A 19,710-nucleotide genomic window follows, 5' to 3' on the forward strand; every position below is an offset into this window, starting at 1 on the left:
ATTGTACTTAAGTAAACTTGTTATTTCCCACCATTGCCTCAGAGTACCATGGTCCTGGTCAGGCTTTACCATGACCTCAGGCTTAACCAGTGTTAGTCTAACACAATATAGTAGTATTACAAAACAAGTTAAACCCATAACTATAACCTCAAAGAAAGTAGTATTTTCACCATTTGTTACTCTTTAAATGTCACAGAAAATTAAAAAACTTATAAGGGGAGCAGACAGTTAATCTGATGGTATTTAAACTGTATTGTCACCACATGGAGGCTGTTATGTCACTTGTAGAAACTAAATAACTGACTTTTCAGGGAAGAAAATAAAGACCTTACAGTGCGGTCACCACTAGGGGGACCAACTGTATTATACACTGAACGAAATTGTAAAAGGGTATATCACAGGTGTGCTATAGGCTGGCCACAATAAAAAGCCACCCAAAAATGTTTGAATGAAAAATGCAATATCCATGCTGTCTGATCAGCATCTTGATATGCCACACCTGTGGGGTGGATGGATTATCTCGGCAAAAGTGGTCACTAACACAGATTCTGACAGATTTGTGAACAATATTTGAGAGAAATAGCCCTTTTGTGTACACAGAGAAAGTCTTAGACTTTTGACTCATGATGAATGGTGGCAAAAACAAGTGTTGCATTTATAATTTTGTTCAGTGTAAATGGAACGGCCATGTCCTGCAAATCCCAACCTTTAATGCCATATAGCTTCTTTTTTTTTTAAAGTTCATTATTAATCAGATAACAGTTTGTTCCACATTATTCCTGCTCAATAGGGTTTTAAATCTGGTAAGTAAAGATAACAGGAAACGTTTTTCTTTTGAGAAAATAATTTATTTTGGGACACAATAACGATATTTCCTCACATTGTTAGATCACACACACACCACTGGTTTTCTTCAACAAAAACACCCAGTGTTCAATACATCATGTGTGACTATGTGTGCCCCTTCTAGTCATCACATCCCTTAAACCGTCTTTCAGCATCAAAATGTTTGTAAACACAAAATTAAAGCCGTATAATGATTACTGCGGGTTAACATTACTGTGGGCTCTCATCTCCTTTCTTGGGCCGATGAGATTTCAAATGCAAAATCACTTTTGAGGAACAACACTGAGAAATGTTCATCACAATCCAAGGTGTATTTTTGGATTCACTGACATTTAAAGTCACTAGAGAGGTTTATATTTGAAGTCTTCATTTTCCAAGCAATTACAGATGAGCCCCACAATCTTGAGAAAACAAGATGCTTGAAGCACTGGAGTTAGGATAAATACAGCGGAGCACATTTTCATATCAACACGGTAAAACAACATGTCAGACCCCACACTCAATGGGAAAATTAGCTTAATGTATATAACGTGTTTTGGTCTAATACACTTTGACACTATTTCCTGTCATGTTAGCATTTAAAAGACAAGATAATCCCTCCTGGTTGGTTATTGCCTTTATTATCCCATAGCTGTTCCCTCAAATATTTGAATATACACACTTTATATTTCTTTAGCTTTTCTATTGTTAAACTGAAGAAGTTTTGGTTTTCATCAATCAGAGGTGATAATATGACAGTATACACCTACTGTTTGCTTACTCATCAACACTCACTCTCTGATGCATTTGCACGAGCAAATAACACAAGTTGTAATAACAATACAAAATACAAAAAACATACCTCAAATAATCAGTTAGAAAAAAAATACATCCAAATAATACATCCAAACCTGCATTTTTGAGCAAAGTTGTGGAGAGGCAAAAATCTTAACAAGAACACAACTGGCTCTTACTGCAGTAACTGGGTTTGTGCTGGTGTCAATATTCTTCAAGCCAGAATAAATCCAAACCACACTTTTGTTTGATTATGTTGAAATGAGAGCTGTGGACAGAGGGAACCATGAACCATATAACCTCTGTGCGGGTGAATAGAGGATGTTTGCCATGAATGACTGGCAGTTGTAGTTAGGTCTCCCTGACAACAGATGGCAACAGTGATTTGTGGTTTGAACAATGCAAGAGTGAGAGAAAGAAAGTGCCAGACAGACTGATCCAAACAACACAAGTAAGTGGATTGGGTATTGGCCATGATGTCACTGATCCACATTAAATACAGTTCCATTGTCTATGTCATAACATTTTAGTGTCCCCACTTTCAGTTCCCTTAATTCAGTCATGGCGGGCTGCTTCCCTTACAGTACAAAAAGATGATCGCCATGAGTTCTAAAAAGTGAGGTACACAGATTATAAATGTGGGAAAAAGAGGGCACTGGTATCGGATTGGTACTCAGTACTGGCAGATACCTTGAGCTGAGCGGGATAAAGGGTTCTGTGAATCCCTATTTTTAATATTAGTCAAGCCAGCATTGGTGGGATTAAGACCTGGTTTTCATAGTGTCTGCACAGAATAATCTCCACCAAAGGAGATTAAATTTAAGTCAATCACATCTCAAAAACCAACAGATCTCCATAAGCTGTGGTGGTGAAATTGTCCCTGAGCCAAAGAACAACCAATTTGATATCAACAGTGATCAGATTCACTAGTACAGTACAATTAAACTACTCCGATCTTAACCTAAACTGCTATTTTAGGCCAAGATTCAACTTAAATGCTCAGGATAATTACTCTTCAGACAAAGTTGCAACTAACGGACACAATTAATTTATTCCAGGTCCTCTTTTTTTGTATGCGCAGGGTTTTGATTCTCATTATTATCAAATTCTGCACACTTCTATGATTGATGGTGTGTGCTATTATATGAATTGTCCAGATATGAAAACTTTCTGAAACTCAAATTAATGCTACAACTTACAAATACTATCAAACCCAGTTATTATAATGCACAAAACTTGGCCTTAACAGTGCTGTTGTCAATCACTGCATATCCCTTCATTGTTTCAAACCATCCATCTGTCTCATCACAGTGTTCAGTTTCAGTTTTGGACTACAGATTACTTGGCTGGACTGGAAGAAGCTTCCTAAGCCCTTACAACAAGGTTCGCAACAAGTCCTTGGTTAGATTCAGGTTTTGGAAAGTCCACAGGTCCCATTATTGCAGTAAGTTTTCATCAAGACACATTTGCTGCTGTGTTCCAACAGCTTTAACGCTCACCCCATTCAAGAAAAAAGAAAAGCTTTTAAATGTAGTCTTTTAAACGAAGATTCCCTTGCATTAAAATATGTCTCTTCTTTCTTGCATGCAGTGTTCGCCATCTAATTATACAATATAACAATCACCAGTATGTTACAATCCACTAAAATCAACATTTGGTTTGGCGTTGGTATCCCTGGCCCTCCTACTCATCACACCTCACAGCTCAGATTATTAGAGAAAATCTGCTTCACGCTGCTGAACTTTGCCTTTAAATCAGCGCCACATGGGCCAATCAGTAGGCTGTCTTTTCCAAATCCGACACCAGAATCACGTGCTGGAAAATGCAAAAGTGTACTGAGATGTTTGCACCAAATGGGGTGTTTACATGGGTGGGCACTCAACTCCTCAGAGGCTAGCTAGTGGGCAGGTCTGAATCTGTGCAGCAAGAAAAGGATATCAGTGTTGGCAGGACCTGCAGCTGATCAAAGGCAGACGAAAGAGTAAGAGGGCTCAAAGACACAGACAACAGGGAACACAGGGAACATTTGAGTCATCTAACTTTTCGTTATCATCCTTGCTCCCTCCAGTTCTTCCTTTCAGTCACAAGGAGAGCTAAACCATCTATAAGCTCCATATCTGCGCTTCAACTAATGAGGAGAGAAAAGGGAAAAAAAGAACAAAGATTGTGTCATACATACGTAAAGTGCACTGAATCAAAGTGATAGAATGTGACCGTGGGAATGTGCATGGATCCCATCTGGGGTTGATCCCTGGTCACGTCTGGTTAGCACTGAACACCTTCAATTCAAATGCCAAACACAGGTGCCAAGAGGTTGCTATGATCTGGAAATAATGTGTAAAACCCCTCCATAATACTTAATTTTTCTACTTTACATTTTCTACAAACAACAGAGCAACAACCCACCCAAAAGAACGGACATTATAAGGGCCAACAGACCATGAACAGAGAATTTGGATCACGCCTACCAACCACAAAGATCACATGCTCCGTTATGGGTCTTTACCTCTCGGTCGACACAGGCACACATAAACATACACACTACATATGTGAGTTACATACATACATACTACAAAGACGCTGTGTTGGTTAAGACAGCAGACTAGGCTATATGGCCTTGATAAGCAGTGATAAGCAGTGAGCTTCTTACAGTTGCAGTAAATGGGCACTGACTGCAGCACAGTTCTTGTTTACTGTAACAGGAGGCTTCATGTGTGCTCTTGTCTTTCACTGGACTACTCTAAAGTGGTGCTCTCATTTTCCTTTTAATACAAGCTTGACTTCATCTCTCATCATATTTGGTCAACACCTCTATTAGCCAAGGGTCATTGTTGTGTACATGAAGAGAAACAAAATGTTCCTGCTCTGAATTCAAAGTCTTTGCCAACGGAAAAGAGCACAAAGGCAGTTATTTGTTTTTGTTCTTTCACATAGTGTAAGGTGATGGTGATTACAAAGGGGAACTGTGGTGAAGGCGTGGAGACATGTGTGACCGGGAAATGTGGGTCGGGAGAGGTGAGTAGCACCAGAGGAGAAGGCAGAGAAGAGAGCGCAGTTTAAGGTTTAGTTCAGGTGTCTTCTCAGTGCTGGGACAGTGAGAGGGTGGAGAAGTGAGAGGGAAGAGAAAGAGTGGTCGACATACAGAGGTCAGAAGTTTAAGCTTTGTCCTCTGCACAGGAACTCTCACTCAGGTGGCCACTTTGGCATGGCGGTTTCTGTTTCTCCCACTGGCACATGGCATTGGCGTAACCCACGATCACTTTGTCCATCCAGGTGAGGGGCTGGGGGAAGAGCACCGCGCCCTCGAAGAAGCCCAGGTGGCCTCCGTGTAGCGTCAGGGAAAAGATCACGTTCGGCTTCTTTGCTAAAGGATGACACAACACACAGTCATTAGGCTTCTGTACTCTGCACAGTGTGTGCAGTCAGTATCGGAAAACCATTATGCACACATGTCTATATATGGGCTTGCCAGGGATTATTTCATGCCTGTTATAGATAGCGAAGGTGTGTTTGAATGGTAAAACAGATAAGAGCGTGACTCAACCTCTGGCAACAAAGCTAAAAGTTTGAGTCAATCAATAAGTTTCTAAAGCTGCTGAGTGAATGAAAAAAAATGAACTGAATTATAAAATGTGTTCCAAACATTAGTCTCTGAATAGTTAATTTAGTTCCTCTGATGTGAATGCTGTACTGTACCTGTGAATGCCCTTGTGTTCAAAACCAGGTCCATATAGAAATGTTTTTTGTGTGTATAAACTTGGCTGGTCTGCACGGAGCCCTGACCTCAACCCGATCAAACTCTTTTAGGATAAACCGGAACGCTGACTTATTGACCAACATCAGAGGCTGGCCTCACTAATGCTCTTGTGGCTGAATGGGAGTAAATGCCTGAAGCCAGGTTTCAAAATGTTGTGGAAAGTCTCTCAGTAGATTGGAGGCTGTTTTACCAGCATATTAATGATCATGGTTTTAAGAATGTGATGTTCAACAATCATATACTTTTCGCCATGTAGTGTAATCATTAACACCTGACAAGACAGGATTGAGTGCTACGCCAACACACCAGGTTTCAAAAATCTCCTTAAGAGACCTATGGGTGTTAGCTGACAACAATCTGCATTTCTCTATAATCTATAAATATGGCAAGAGTTAGCAAATCTATTCATACTGATTTTATTTCATTCACAGTAACCCTGAACTCAAACTAGATCATATCCACATGGCAGGCAAACCACTGACCCCTTTCTCATTGCAGTATAAACCTACGCAGAGTGCTGCAGCTGTGGACAACAAGGCGGAGTGATCTCCTTAAAAGGATTGGTCTGGATCTCTTTATTATCCTGCTCTTATTAGTGGGGGAGCATGATACAGTTCACTAGTGATTAACATCCCACAAGGCTTTCACCACTGTGCACTATTCATGACAGCTGCTGAGCTGCCCTGGGCCAACCGAGTGCTTGCCCAGACCCGGAGCCACTGTCTCACTGGTCTGGAGAACGCCCTGTGTTGCCTCTTTTCCTGCAGCAGCAGTCTCACAATGTATCACAGCCATTTAGTACATTAATACAATAAAGAAACAACAACCTATGAATACTACAAATCGAAGGTGAGTATACCTTGTTTAAGCATTCTTAGACCAAATACAACACTAATAGTAAGCTGTAAACTCTTCCTATCAAATGTTTTTAATCCAAACAAATTACAGCACCAACACACCAAGTGCATTTCTGTTGAGTCCTTTCCTGATAGTCGTGTGTCTGAGTCACTTTATCACATTTTAGGGCAAGGGGGCAGCTGATCCTTTTTTCAATTAAGTGTTTCTCTCTAGAGACACGTCGGGTAGCATGTATTTCCACCGACCCACACACACCCTTACATTACGTGGTCAGTAAGTTTAAATATAGCACAGCCTGAGGAGAAGGGACGCTTGAATAGACACTAAGTAGTGGGGAAACAGTCAAAGAGTAGATTGCCTCTTACTGTTTGTAAAATGCAGTTGAAACACACTGAATCAATTCCAGGGTAAAAATCTTTCATGTTAGAAACCTGTGATTGAGTTAAACTTCAAACGGAGATATAGAGGGATGGGTGTGTATGAGTAATGTCTTTTAGTGTGTTACAGCTGCTGTAACACACTAAAAGACATTACTCATAGACTTCTGTGCCACTCCCTGTCCTGTTTAGGGTGTAAAGCCAACTCATCAGAGGGCCTTTTGAGAATGCAGAGAATGTTTTTCAAGAACCAAATCAGGGACGTCAACTGCAGCCAGACAGGACAAGCCTGTTGTATTAAGTGCTGACCCAATAGAGGATCAACTGCAAATATGTGCCACGATCTGTCTGCAGGTACATCTACTACTTCACAAACTCGAGTAAATAGCTGCACTGTACAGATTATTTTCAGTTTATATATTCTTTTTGAAATATGGGATTAATCTGGGAATATTCAGTATAACTGAGTTTTCATTTTTCAGATTATCAGTGTTATTCAAAATCTGTGCCAGTTTTAAGTTTTTTTATTCTAGAATAACCTTTAGTAAATTTGATCTGCAGAATATTTTGCACCTTTTGAGCATTCTCACCATTTTTTCCTTCACTTTTTATTAGTGTCTTTGTCAAACGAGGACCAAGTTTCCTCTGAACTGCATTGACCAGCATTGTCTTGCCACAGGAAACAGAGCTACTTTTTCCTTTTGGTGTGATTTATGTTTAAAACAAACCAAAACATCTGGGTATTGTTAATTTTAGCTGGTTTAAAACTAAGACCCATATATATGTGTCTCCTTCGAGGTCATTACTTTGACTTTGGGATTTTCTGACATGTTGCAGCAACAAGTCCACTGCCTCACTCACTGTTTGTCCCTATTACTGAAATGTGAGTAGAATCATTATGAAATATAGGACATGTTCATGTTACCAGGTAAATGGCCAATAAAATATAAGAATCTCAAAAAAGTTTACTTTATGGTTGCTAAGGTAAACATAGTTAATATAACTTTTAGTTTCTTTTTTTTTTTTTTAACACTAGGGTGAATAGGGTTGAGTATCATTTAAAATTTTACAATACCAGTACCAAAACCAGTACACTTGAAGTGATACTGATAACAATTGAGTACTTCATTCGATACCTTGCATAAAATGCCACCTGTTGAAGCCATAGTAGTTGATTGGTAGCCTATTATTTTTATTGTTGTTATGGACAAGCAAGGTTATCTATTTTATTTTTTACATAAAAAGCATTGGGAAATTGTATCAGATCACCCTTCATCCTAATTAGGTCATCCTCACTGGTAGTATTAGCCTATAAGGGGAAAGACTACAGTTTGGGAGGTCTTTAATATTTGAAAGAGAGAGGAGTGAATTAGTTTAGTGACCAAATAAGTTGTGGGAAATGAGTTTAAGGTATTTTTTTGATACGTGTGTTGAAAGTAAACAACGGAAAATTATTATGTTACCTTTCAATCAATAAACTGAATTGACATCCAAAGAAGTTTAAAGTCAAGGGCAGCTGAACTTGTTTGAGGATACTAGAGTTTAGTTTCATCCCTCATCCACGAGACTTCTTCTATTCTGAAATGACTAGTAGAGAAACTCAGCTCTTAAGGATAACTATGACCTGGATGATTGAGAACAGTCACAGACAAACTGAATTGAAAGATCTCCGCGAGTGGTTTTTCCTTTATTGGTCAGTTGCAAACCTCCTCCAAAAACGACAGTAACAAGTATAAAATGAGTAAGGAGTCTGTTTAAACAAGTCACTAAACTACACTAAAGACTCTAAAGAAGCAAACAGAGGAAAAGAGAGGTTCCACGTCTAGCCGATCAAACCAACTACATCTGAAGCAGGCGCAGCCGCAGGCTCCGTGAGTAAAATCAGCTGATCGCCGCTGCACCACAAAATTTTAATTGATGTGATGGAATGCAGTGATCGATCAGTGAAAAGTGATGTGAATAGCAAATGAAAATGTAGTGTTAAATGATACCAGAAGACGTAACCAACACAAAGCCAAGCTTGTGCTGATAAACTTGCAACAGTGACGAACATGCCAGAGACCGCAGCCGAAGGTGGAGCGGCTATTAAAATCATGGATGGACTTGGCACGTGCAGCCACATAAGGAAAAAGGCATTCTCTTCTCTTTCATTCAGTGTGTTGTTTGCGTGTTTGGCTTCAAGCAAAACCATACAAATAGTAATTTTTTGCCGTGATCTGTTTACAAAAAGTATGCCTAGGTATCGATTAAAGTACTGGTTTGACTACAGACGTTTCGATCCTACTCGATACTGGGCTGTTTTGGTCGATACCATAAAAGGTATCGAGTAGCGATACCCATCCCTAAGGGTGTTGTAGTGCTGCTGTTGTCATGACAAATGCTGTTAGTTACCTGCTAGTGTGCGAGGGATGGTGAGCAGCGAGTCATGAACCAGAGGATCATCTGCAGAGTTCACTAGCAGCAGTGGCACCTTGACCTGGAAATAAAAACCCATACATCAAACAAATACACAAACAGACCAAAAACAGAAACATAATATGAGATGATGTTGAGTTGTATGTAAAAGCAGGTCTTACATTGTCAATATAATGTACACAACTCTCCTTCTCATAGTACTCTTTGAGAGAACTGTGGCCGTGGAATTTTCTGTTGAAACCCAAAAAAAGGAAGCGGCATTAAATAATCCCACTTCACAAGTATATCAGGTATTTCATATTCTCACCACTGACAAATGGAAAAACATTATTCCAAGTGCCATGTAAATATACAGATAAGGAGATTCAAAACACAGATCTGCAATCTCCTACATCAAAGCAACACTGAGGGCTGTGACTTTCACTTCACATTTTTTTGTTTCTCCACATACCTCATGATGTTGTCGTCAATCTGCATGAGGGACGTTGCTGTGTACAGCCGACTGAAATCTGCATCTATCATTTTAACTGAGCTTCCCCCAAACAGACTGTGCCTGTAACATACAAAAATTACGTTAGGTACATACACATACAAACATTATTCATAAAACATGTTGAAATTAATAACTGCTCAGTGTGCATTAAACCACTAGTGTAATGCTGTAAGGGTCTGAAAATGATTAGGGTGGGGAGGAGGGCTGGAACATGTTTAAAAAGCCAGCACCTCTTGCATTAGATTAGCCTCCGACCAATACCTCCAAATAATACAACAGTGTTGGTCAAACTTGATTCACAACTAATTTAATCATTAACTAAAAAAAGCAAAGCAAAATTAATTTAAGATGGTGTTCCCTGTGCAAACATATAAATAATATGTGGATAGAACTTTACAGTAATGTAAAACTACAGGGAAACAAATTGCACTGCATGTGCAGGACCAACATTGATACCTGTGTGAGAGGATAATTTTCTTCATGTTGTCAGCCATGAGAAAGTTATAGAAGCGTCTGAACTGGTCCCACTGTAGGAATGTTTCCTGAGCCCTGAGAGATAAAGATAAACACACAGGAAGTAAGCTTTGAGCCTGTCTGCATTCCAAACAACACACTAAATGTCCTGTGTAATCCACTGGACAAAGAGTCACGCTGGTGGAGAGTAGCAATGGTTTCAGGCATTAGGATGCAGCTCATGAACACATGCAGGCTAAACCAACACAACTACTAAATATATTTAACCAATAAGAGGCCATTCGATTATATGTTTTTCATTTCCCTTTGGAATACCTATTCAATTCAAAAGGTCAAAGACAACTGCAATAATCAAAAGTATGATTTATTAATCCCACATTATTTGTGCTCTCGAGGAACTGACAAAAAGGCCAGCTAATGTTTCGACATTTAATTTGAAAGTAAAATTCATCGGAAAAAAGGGGGAGGGATGCAAATCCAATTTCACGAAAGGCTAGTCTCTAAAACACACTCTTCCCCACTGCCTACGTCCAAACTTTAAACAGACCCAGCCTGTCATGTCTGCCAAGAGACGCTGGCTGCATTCAAAACATACAAGGTGTGGCTCAGTCCAACTTGAACGCAGGGTGCAGAGTCCGCTCTACCAATCACACGCACTTATGGTTTAAAAACACCATATGTTTTCCGTGCGTGTTCTGAACATGTTGTCAGGCAAACGCTTTTGCTTTTTATGGTCTTCTAATCAAATGAAAGGGATTTAGATAAAGATGCAAAATATAAAATACACAGCCTGAACACAAACAGACTATTTGCACTACAAAGAGCATACTGTGGAAAAAATTACCGCGTGAACCAAGGCAGAGCAGTTAACAACACTCTGAGGCCGATGGCCCCTCAGGACAAGTTTTTAAAACAAGTCTATCTTGTGGGTTGAGTTTAAAAGAAGATCTTCAAAATAACAACAAAGGAGTGCTATTTAGCAAAGAATAAAGTAGTACAGAACAGAATAGCTGAATGATTAAACAGCTGACGAGATTCTTGGTAGACACGTGACTAAACGTGTGATGATATTATGCAAGCAATAACCATTTTGTGGCATTAACCTGAGCTTTATTTATATTTCGAAATGTGCTCGTGTTAAAGGGGCTTTGATGATACAATGCATTTTAATTAAGAGATGAGAGGGCAACAACCCACCTGAGAGCGCTGTACCCCTGACAGACGCTGACACAACACAGCACTCGCTCCTGGTTCGTCCTGTTCTCGCCCAGGAACTTACATACAATGTTTCCACCCAGACTGAAGCCCACCACAATCAGCTGGGTCTGAGGATACGTCCGCTTAATGTAGCCAACCATAGATGCAAATTCCCATGTGCACCCTGCAAGGGAAACAATACAGTTAGCAATCAATGCAGAACACCTCTGTATGTCGGAGCGTTTTTCTCTGCTCAGCAGTTCCAGCTGAAGGTGCCTTTAGTTCAGGGTATTAAATTTGTGTCTCATATCTCGGACCTTTTAAATATGCTCAGGTCTGAAATATCTTCTACTATTCTGGGAGCTTTGGGAGCTCATATAGTCTTTTAGCTTTTACCCTGAACTTATGTTGTACCAAGATTTATATAAATGAAGGAAAATTATAATAAAATACCAACTAAACTAACTAAACCAGATTACACCAAAATTAAGATAAAAAGGTACCACTAAAGGATCTTTTATAAAAAACACTTTTTTAGCTGTGCTCACTGCTATGAGAATGGCTACTGGTCAAAGCTTCTTAAGCCTAAACCGCACCTGACAATTTGATGAGAGCTGCAGATTGAACCAAAAATGATAATGCATTATTACTGATCAGCATACCAAATCAAATCCTTTTTTAATTTTAGAAAGTGAGCCATCATTCCCAGATACTCCCATGTAAAAATGTGATTCTGGAGGAGACGGGTTCATCTCTAAGGAAAGTAAAGTCAGATCCTTGGTCTCACCATAGGTAAACATACGTGGAGAGGTAAGCTCGATGTTGGGAAGAGCTCCCAGGTGGTTCAGCACAGCACAGCGGTACCCTTCCTTCTGGGCGTAGTCCACAAAGGTTCGGATGTAATGCTTTTCACTATGGTTACCAATACCAGGGCATATCACCATGGTCATGTCATCTGGTGAAGCAGGCAGACGGATTGGACAAACATTAACTAATGAAAAATATGTAAGCACAGATAAGAAGGAGAGTATGTCACTCACCTAAACAGCACATCACCATATTAAAAAGTAGCACAGCAAAATAAAGGATTAGGCTGTCAAATATATCTTTAGCAAAACAGATTTGAAATAGTAACACTACTTTTTTTGGGAAGCAACTGTCATGTGAGTCTTAAGCTTTCTGAGAGGATAATGAGATCAAAGTTGAGGTGGTAGGTTCAGGGTACAGCTGAGCCATTCAAAGAATCCATCTTTAGAACTGTCCTCACATAGTGAATAACAAGCATGTTGTGCCTCATTTCAAGATTATTGACAAAAGAGAAAGTCAATTGTATTATGACAGCTGAACTGGAAAACCTGACAAAAACGTGCACACCCCCTATCCCTGACGCTCAAAACAGATAAGGAAAAACTTCCAGGAAAGACTGACAATCAATAGGTGTAGCACAAACAGACTAGACAAAGTAGTCAATAGCAGCAGCAAACAAAAAAGCTAATGGTAAAGAAAAAGACAGATCTTGATAAAATGCACTACCTCCTGTCCGATGGTCCCCCACTGGCTCAAAGAGGTCAAAGGTCGCAGTGGCCCCGTCCTGCATGGGTAAGTACTTCCTGATTCCACTGGGGTGAGGTGAGCTCACACGACCAAGTTTACCATACAGTGCTGTCTGGAGGTGACCGCTCTTCCCCCACAGTAAGGGAGGGATGTACCTGGAAAACAAAAAATTGGATCTAGAAATATGAGCTTATTCTACTAACACACCCGATAAGAGCACAAGGTTAGTGCCTGGAAAATAACATTAACACAAGGTTATCCTGAGCCGGTCCATTTGCATTGCTGGTTTATTACACAGACATGAACATTCTGGCACATATTTTGCATACAAAGTCACATTTCTGTTGCAGCTTTCGAGATATTGCTCCAAGCTCCAAACTGACATCAAAGTTAGACGGCAGTCTGTTGCTATGTTTTGATATGTTACGCTAAGTATGTGTAATTGAATTCCTGTGATACTTCTGCAGGAGTTAGCTGTAGGAGTCAAGTCTTTGGGTTATGTAATATTTCCTTTTAAATATTGTACTTGTGTTGTGCATTATCATGAATCATGATCTTATTTCCACGCTGAGCCCATAATGATGTGAACAACTTGACAGGAAACCCCTTTTAGGTGGTGTTTTTTCAGCTGCCTATCCGATCATATAAAAGGAAATCCACATCAATGTAATACTATAATCATGGTTCATAATAACAGCTATAGGGATAACAGCCAAAATAACTATATGTTTGTGAATGAATGAATGTTCAGCTCATGTGACACTGTCATTAAGTACAGTTTTTAAAGTTATTCAAGGGGAAGCTTAGGAACATTTTAGTTCACAGATTCAGTTAAAGACAACCCAGACTCCTTCTGCATCTTGAACCAACACCTATTCGACTTATTCAAAGTGTCTGGAAATTACACATAGCAAACATTTGATTGACTCTTTCTCAATTTCCTTCAATTATATAACATCAATTATATAATCTTGCTTGTTAGACATGCTGACAATGAAGTGATGAGTGGGCCATCTTGGAGCCGATAAGATGAGATAAACACGATAGCATAATCGCAAACTTAAGGACAGACGCGACGTGGACACTAGCTGTGTATAGAGCACACAGACCAGTAGCTGCAGAAAGCAAAGGGTTCAATTGCATCAACAGTTACACAAGCCCTTCAACTTTGTGTTGCCTCATCTCTTACCTTGACTAACAATTACAGCACCGAGAAAACACACACTTACATAAGAGTGTCAATCAAAAAGCAGACTACGTCCAATTGGTGATAATGTAATCACCTCCAGCATACACTGTTAAAGGTAGTTGAAGCTTAACCAAACGTTTCTAAAAGGTACTATGCAGGCTTAATCTAAGACTACGGGAAGAGGATATGTTGTAATGTAGATAGGAGGTTAAGCACAACGCTAGGTGACTTAATAAACAACTTAAAACACAAATAGCTTTTCTTGCTCTGTTGGTATTTTATTCACTAATCATTTGACACTTCAAATTACAAGTACGCATAAGGAGTTTTACTTCTTAATGGAAGATAAGAATTTTGTGTTGCTTAACTGATAATAATTGAATATAAAAACATTTTTATTTCAGTTTACAAACGTCACTGATGTAAACAAACCTTAAATTAAAACTTGTGTGATTAAATACTTTAATTGTTGTCGCGTTTTAGTTTCTGTATAAAAAGACCTTGTAAGTGATAGCAGTTTCCAATTTCCCATTGAATTTGGGTGACAGGGAGTGAACCTTTTATTAGAATTTGAATCACAGAGTCTTTTGGACTGGTAAATGTCACCTTCACATTGTGTGTGTGTGTGTGTGTGCGCGCGCTGTTGTCTTTCATAGCTGTATTAGGTAACAGAAGCAGGAAACAGGTGGGTCATTGTGGATTGATGAAGCAAAGACCTAAAGTGAAGATCAAAGGCCAGAAGTAAAATCCAGGGCTTTTGATACTAGCAAACTGAGAAAACACCAAACACTAGGCTACCACTGTCTTGTCCTAACAATTAAACTAAAGATAAAATCTAAAAACTGGATAGAGGGCAACCCCACGTTACATATCTCTTACAGTAACTGCATCGTGCTTTACTAAAATCTATCTAGTGGTCTTTTCTGTTTTGACTGTACTTTCCTCTGTTACTCTTGATAGACTATTATGTTTCTACCTATGTTTTGTCTGGTGTCAATCTGTTTATTATTGGCTCCTGCCTTGATACATATGCTAGCAACATCATGCCTTAACATCAAGGATCCAAATTAAAACATAGCACAATCCTTAGCACTATCCTTAACAATCAGCTGAAGTATATCTGTGAATTGTTGGTCGAATTAAACTCATTAAAGATTAATCATCAAATTAATAAAAAGGCAAAGTCCCTATAGATACAGATCAGTATCAATACAGATATAGATCAGTCTAACACCAAGACAAGATGCAATTCAAGAAAAAGTAATATGTTCTGTATTGTCCTCTGTTAGCCAAAACCCCAGCGTGCATGTTCCCTAACGCAGTCAAACAAAAATGCTGTTATCTCTGTTAACCTCACAACATCCCTCCTATGCTTTCCGCTGTGTAATTGATCTGTTATGCAACACAGCAGAATGTCATTATGAGCTACAAACATGACTTCTCAACAGCGCAGAGGCACACAGCCACCAATGTCAACAATGCTGACGGGTTCCAGGACGTCCATTACCTCAGTTCAACTTCACACCGGGGAATACATTTCTGTGACCAAAATATGGCTGTTCAGGAGGGAATGATAACAAGCTAGACACAAATGTAAACATCAGTGTGGCCTTACGGATTCCCTGACACTGCAGCTGAAAGGCAAAGGGCTCAGTAACAATCGGTTATATAAGCAGACACTCGTGATGAAGTCTCGAAGAGAGCCAACCAACAGAGCTGAAAGTTCCTCTGGAGTGAACAATACCAGAGTTGCATTTTCTTATTTACAAATGTCTTTGCCTTGCAGTAAATAAGTCTATATTTATAATGCAAGTGTGACAAACCAAGTCCACCTTTGGGATAACCTCGAAAATACAGCCTGGTTTTTAATCCATGCTAGAGCTGACGTTAAACCTAGACATCTCTGGTACAGACACAGGAACACTCAGGAACACTGATGACAGATGGGACCACCGCCAGACAAACTGCTACCTTCACTGCAGCCCCAGATGGCCGACCAGCAGTGTTGCTTCTATGGTAATGTCTTGAGTGACAAGACACAGAGATGAGAACGCAACTCACTCTTTGGTCAGCTGAGGACAGGACTTGAGAAGGAAGCGGTTGAGGGGTGTGTCCTGGTAGGTGAGGTCCGGGGGCGCAGTGGGGCTCTTGAGGTTCAAGCAGCGCACGATGATGTAGAGCACCGTGGCCACCGCCGCCAGCTTCATGCCGTCAAACATTGCTGGCAGCTCCGGAGAGATGGTGTGCACGTCTGACTCGTGGGTGTGCATGATTATTCTGAAAAATAAAACAGTGGACCAATGAATTAAGAACTACATTTTAAAAATTTCCCTCTTGGTGCCAAAGGTGCTGTAGCAACAGATCTGTGAGAATATAGAGTAAGAGCAACTCAGTCAGAGTCAACCCAATGATATTACAGATTAGAAGTGCTAAAAGGAATCCCTGCTACATAGAAGATGAGTTGCTGAAATTACTTTAAATAAATCATCACAATCAGTAGACACACTGTGGTTCTGGACAGAACAACATCACTTCTAATGCAATGCACAAATACAGTTAAAACTTTCTTAAAAGTTTAATATTTTCAAGGCATTAAACAAAGCCAGCTTAACTGTTAAAATTATAATAAACAGGAACTGTGAAGAGTATAGAAGGGCCACGGTATCTCCCGTTACCATGAAAAAGGGAAGTTGTATAACAAAAACAGACAGCAGTTTCTTCCGTTGTTATGAGACACATCAGAGTGCCATAAAAAGAAAATGTTCTGTAAGTGATAACACATTATGCAAGAATAAAATGCAAACCTGGTAAACAAACTTTGGCTTTTACTTACATTTTAGGTTCAAGTTAATCTCCAATAATGCCTTGTAAGTGGTGACAAAGTCACAGTGATGTGGTCAAACCTAAAGACAAAACAAAGAAAATTTATTGACCACTTCATTATAGTAATTGACCAGTATTCATTCCCATTTTTCCTTAAACTGTTAAAAGTTTAGCCCCGACTCCCCACCAGTGTCCTTATAATGCCTGGTCAGTGTCTTCTTATTCCAGTGTCTTGTCACAAACTGACTAGATAAGATGCACCACTAAGCATGCTGACCAAAGTAATTTAATTTAGTGCTGAAATGATTAGTCAATTTATGGATGTTGACACTGGATTAATTGTTAGTCATTTAACATGTAAAAACACAACATGCCTTTTCTCTGTTCAGGTCATTCTAATTTTAATAATTAGGTTTGTTTTTGACTGGTGGTCAGAGGAAATTACAGACCAATCGTGAATCACAAACATATTCAGTCCACCTGCATGTATTACCGCTTAACACCAGTATCTTTGACCTCAAACTAAAGCGATATCAGGAGGTCTATTTATCTGCTCACATGTTGCTGTTTCTATAAAGCAATGATGTGTATGCGGTTATATTCGACCATCCTGTTAATAATAATAATAATAATAATAATATATTAAGTAAAGCTTTAAGCTCTATTCATTTAAGAGTTATGTGTTACCACAGAGAGGAAGTCACTGCTGTCAGAAGATTTAATTTAACATCATCACCTACAAAACAGCTTAAGCTTCAGTCTTTTTTATAAGAAATAGATAGTAAAGAAGTATCCCCAGCTTCACAAAATTAGATTAATTAAATAACAGGCCACACACCCACACAGCAAATGCATGTTTCATCCACTGCAAACAAATCCATTGAGTGTGTCTGACAGTTGTTCCAAGCTAATGCTAAGAGAAAGTGTGTTTACTATAAATTAAACGATCCAATTTGGCATCATAGCAGCTACTAATATTAGCTCTTCCTTCTTTGTCACGAGCCACAACAAGCCCGAGAGGAGTCAGCAGCCACAAGGGGACATACACTGAGGTTAGTTACAGCTAGCTAACGTTAGCTAACTTAGAAAGAAATAGGAAACAAAGGACCCCGTGCATCTGTATTATGTTTATCTGAGAGTAGGCCACCAACCCCCCGCCGCATCTTCGTTTGCCCTACGGGTCCAGAAAATGAAAACCATGTCGCCTTTTGGACGAGCTTGCTGACCACCCTGAATATTTTGCGCAGTAACTCGACATTGAAGAAATATAAATAAGAAAAGCAGCCCCGTTGGACACGTTTTCTTCTTAACCTTAAATTTATGTAACATATTTTAGGAGACACGTTATTTCTGCCGTTAATTAACGGCATCGATCTGCATCATCACAGACACAGTAGCAGCATCTTTAGCTGACTTACCTCGGCTGGGAGAAAAAATAAATCCGCTCCTTGCTGCTTTAAAAAAAAAAATGCTCCCGCCCTTATTTATATTCGTGGCATTTCGCTTTGTTTGTCTTGTATCACTTTAGACCATGGCTCTCTGTATGACGCCCCCTGATTCACTGAGCTAGCCACACTAGCTGAAGCTGCAGCTGTAAGTCCGACATCTCCAACTCCACTTCCTAGAAGAATCTAGAGTCTAGAATTTGCATACCGACCCATTGTCATTGGTTAAAAATACCGATGACGTAGCACGTGAGCTCACGTCAGCCTGTTTCCACGCCCATTGTCCGTGAAACATCACATGAGTGTCGTTTTTCACATTACATTTCTTTTGATATTATGTGTCTTTGGGGGGTCTTTTTTATTATAATATGTTTTTTATTCCAAACTACCTTTTTTTATGATAGTGTCCTAGAGAAAAATGTCGCAGTACCGTTCCGCATTATACAATTATCGCAAGTCGCACGCATTTGTTTTGACAAAAATGTTACAATCAATAACCAAATCCATAATTAACATTTTAGCATTTCCTCTGTGGAAAAAGTAGTATTTTAGTGTTTTGGACATAACAGCCCGACGAGAGTCTCCGTGCACGTGCCAGGAACGTGAGTTGAAACCTGTTACATAACATTTCCACTACACGATCTCCAAACGGCATGTACCAGCCAGAAAATTTTATCATTTATTGGCTACCAGATACATTTTGGTTTTGATTTCTTCATCAGAAAATACAAATTATGTCTAATTTACACGTCCTTGTTATACACATACAGGGTTTATACACATACACTACAAGGTATGTGAAGTGTAGCCTACATGTTACAAGAGCGTGTTACTTACTGTATGTACAGTACACTGCTGATTAGTTAGATATTTAATTCAATTACAGCTTAGAAAGGACAATGAGTCTGAAGTTAACCATGGTCACTGGGACAAACTCGACAGTCAGACAGACTCAAACAGTCCTTGTTGCAATTACAGAATAATAGCCACCTGATGGCGACATAGTTTAACAGATTATTTTATGAAGGTCTTGTTTTAACTTTTTGCATACAGTTTATGGTCTTAACACCTTAACCAGTTGTCATATTTTTCACAGCATATTGCCTATATAATAATAGTATAATAATAAACTGTATTCATACAGAACTTTTCAAAACACATTTTTGCTTTACATGGTTGTAAACATTTAAGGAATGCAATTGGGCAAATGTAATGAGACGATTAAAATAATAAAAAATTAAAATAAAATACAATACCAAACGATAATAGGCCTATGTCATTTATAGTGGGCTTTATGACTCAACCATGTCTTTTCATTAACCCTTCTCCCAAAAAAATTAGAAATTACAGTGACATTCCTCTAGTTGGAAATCAAAATGATTATATCTGTATCTTCATTACAATCAATCACTGGTGGGACAGTTATTATCTTTCAAAATACAATTTATGCTAATTATTAATGAATGGTATCTATGAAGATTCTCAGTCATCCAGGTCATAGTTATCCA

The 19,710-nt window shown here is 39.2% G+C and overlaps 1 protein-coding gene across 1 annotated transcript; it reads right to left on the bottom strand.

The window, feature by feature from the left end:
* Positions 1-826: 826 nt before the first annotated feature.
* Positions 827-18,385, bottom strand: LOC119890231 (monoacylglycerol lipase ABHD2). The gene is made up of 11 exons (XM_038701388.1): positions 18,176-18,385; positions 16,768-16,837; positions 15,996-16,211; positions 12,725-12,900; positions 11,979-12,146; positions 11,192-11,375; positions 9,977-10,069; positions 9,479-9,580; positions 9,189-9,258; positions 9,004-9,088; positions 827-4,984 (listed from the first exon to the last, which is right to left on the bottom strand). The coding sequence occupies exons 3-11, from the start codon at positions 16,202-16,204 to the stop codon at positions 4,776-4,778; spliced, it is 1,296 nt and encodes a 431-aa protein (XP_038557316.1). The 5' UTR covers positions 16,205-16,211; positions 16,768-16,837; positions 18,176-18,385; the 3' UTR covers positions 827-4,775.
* Between the last annotated feature and the right edge of the window lie 1,325 nt (positions 18,386-19,710).

Source organism: Micropterus salmoides, unplaced genomic scaffold (genome assembly GCF_014851395.1).
Source record: "Micropterus salmoides isolate LMB-PRFRI ecotype aquatic unplaced genomic scaffold, ASM1485139v1 Ms_hic_scaffold_6, whole genome shotgun sequence".
NCBI classification, from domain to species: Eukaryota; Metazoa; Chordata; class Actinopteri; order Centrarchiformes; family Centrarchidae; genus Micropterus; species Micropterus salmoides.

Bases quoted from the DNA above. Each gene is read 5' to 3' on its own strand.
- LOC119890231 (XM_038701388.1), bottom strand. From the start codon at position 16,204: ATGCACACCCACGAGTCAGACGTGCACACCATCTCTCCGGAGCTGCCA. The intron at 12,147-12,724 runs GTAGTGCATTTT...CTGCTTCACCAG, and splicing joins GGGGGACCATCGGACAGGAG to ATGACATGACCATGGTGATA. The intron at 10,070-11,191 runs GTGGGTTGTTGC...TTTATCTCTCAG, and splicing joins CAGGGGTACAGCGCTCTCAG to GGCTCAGGAAACATTCCTAC.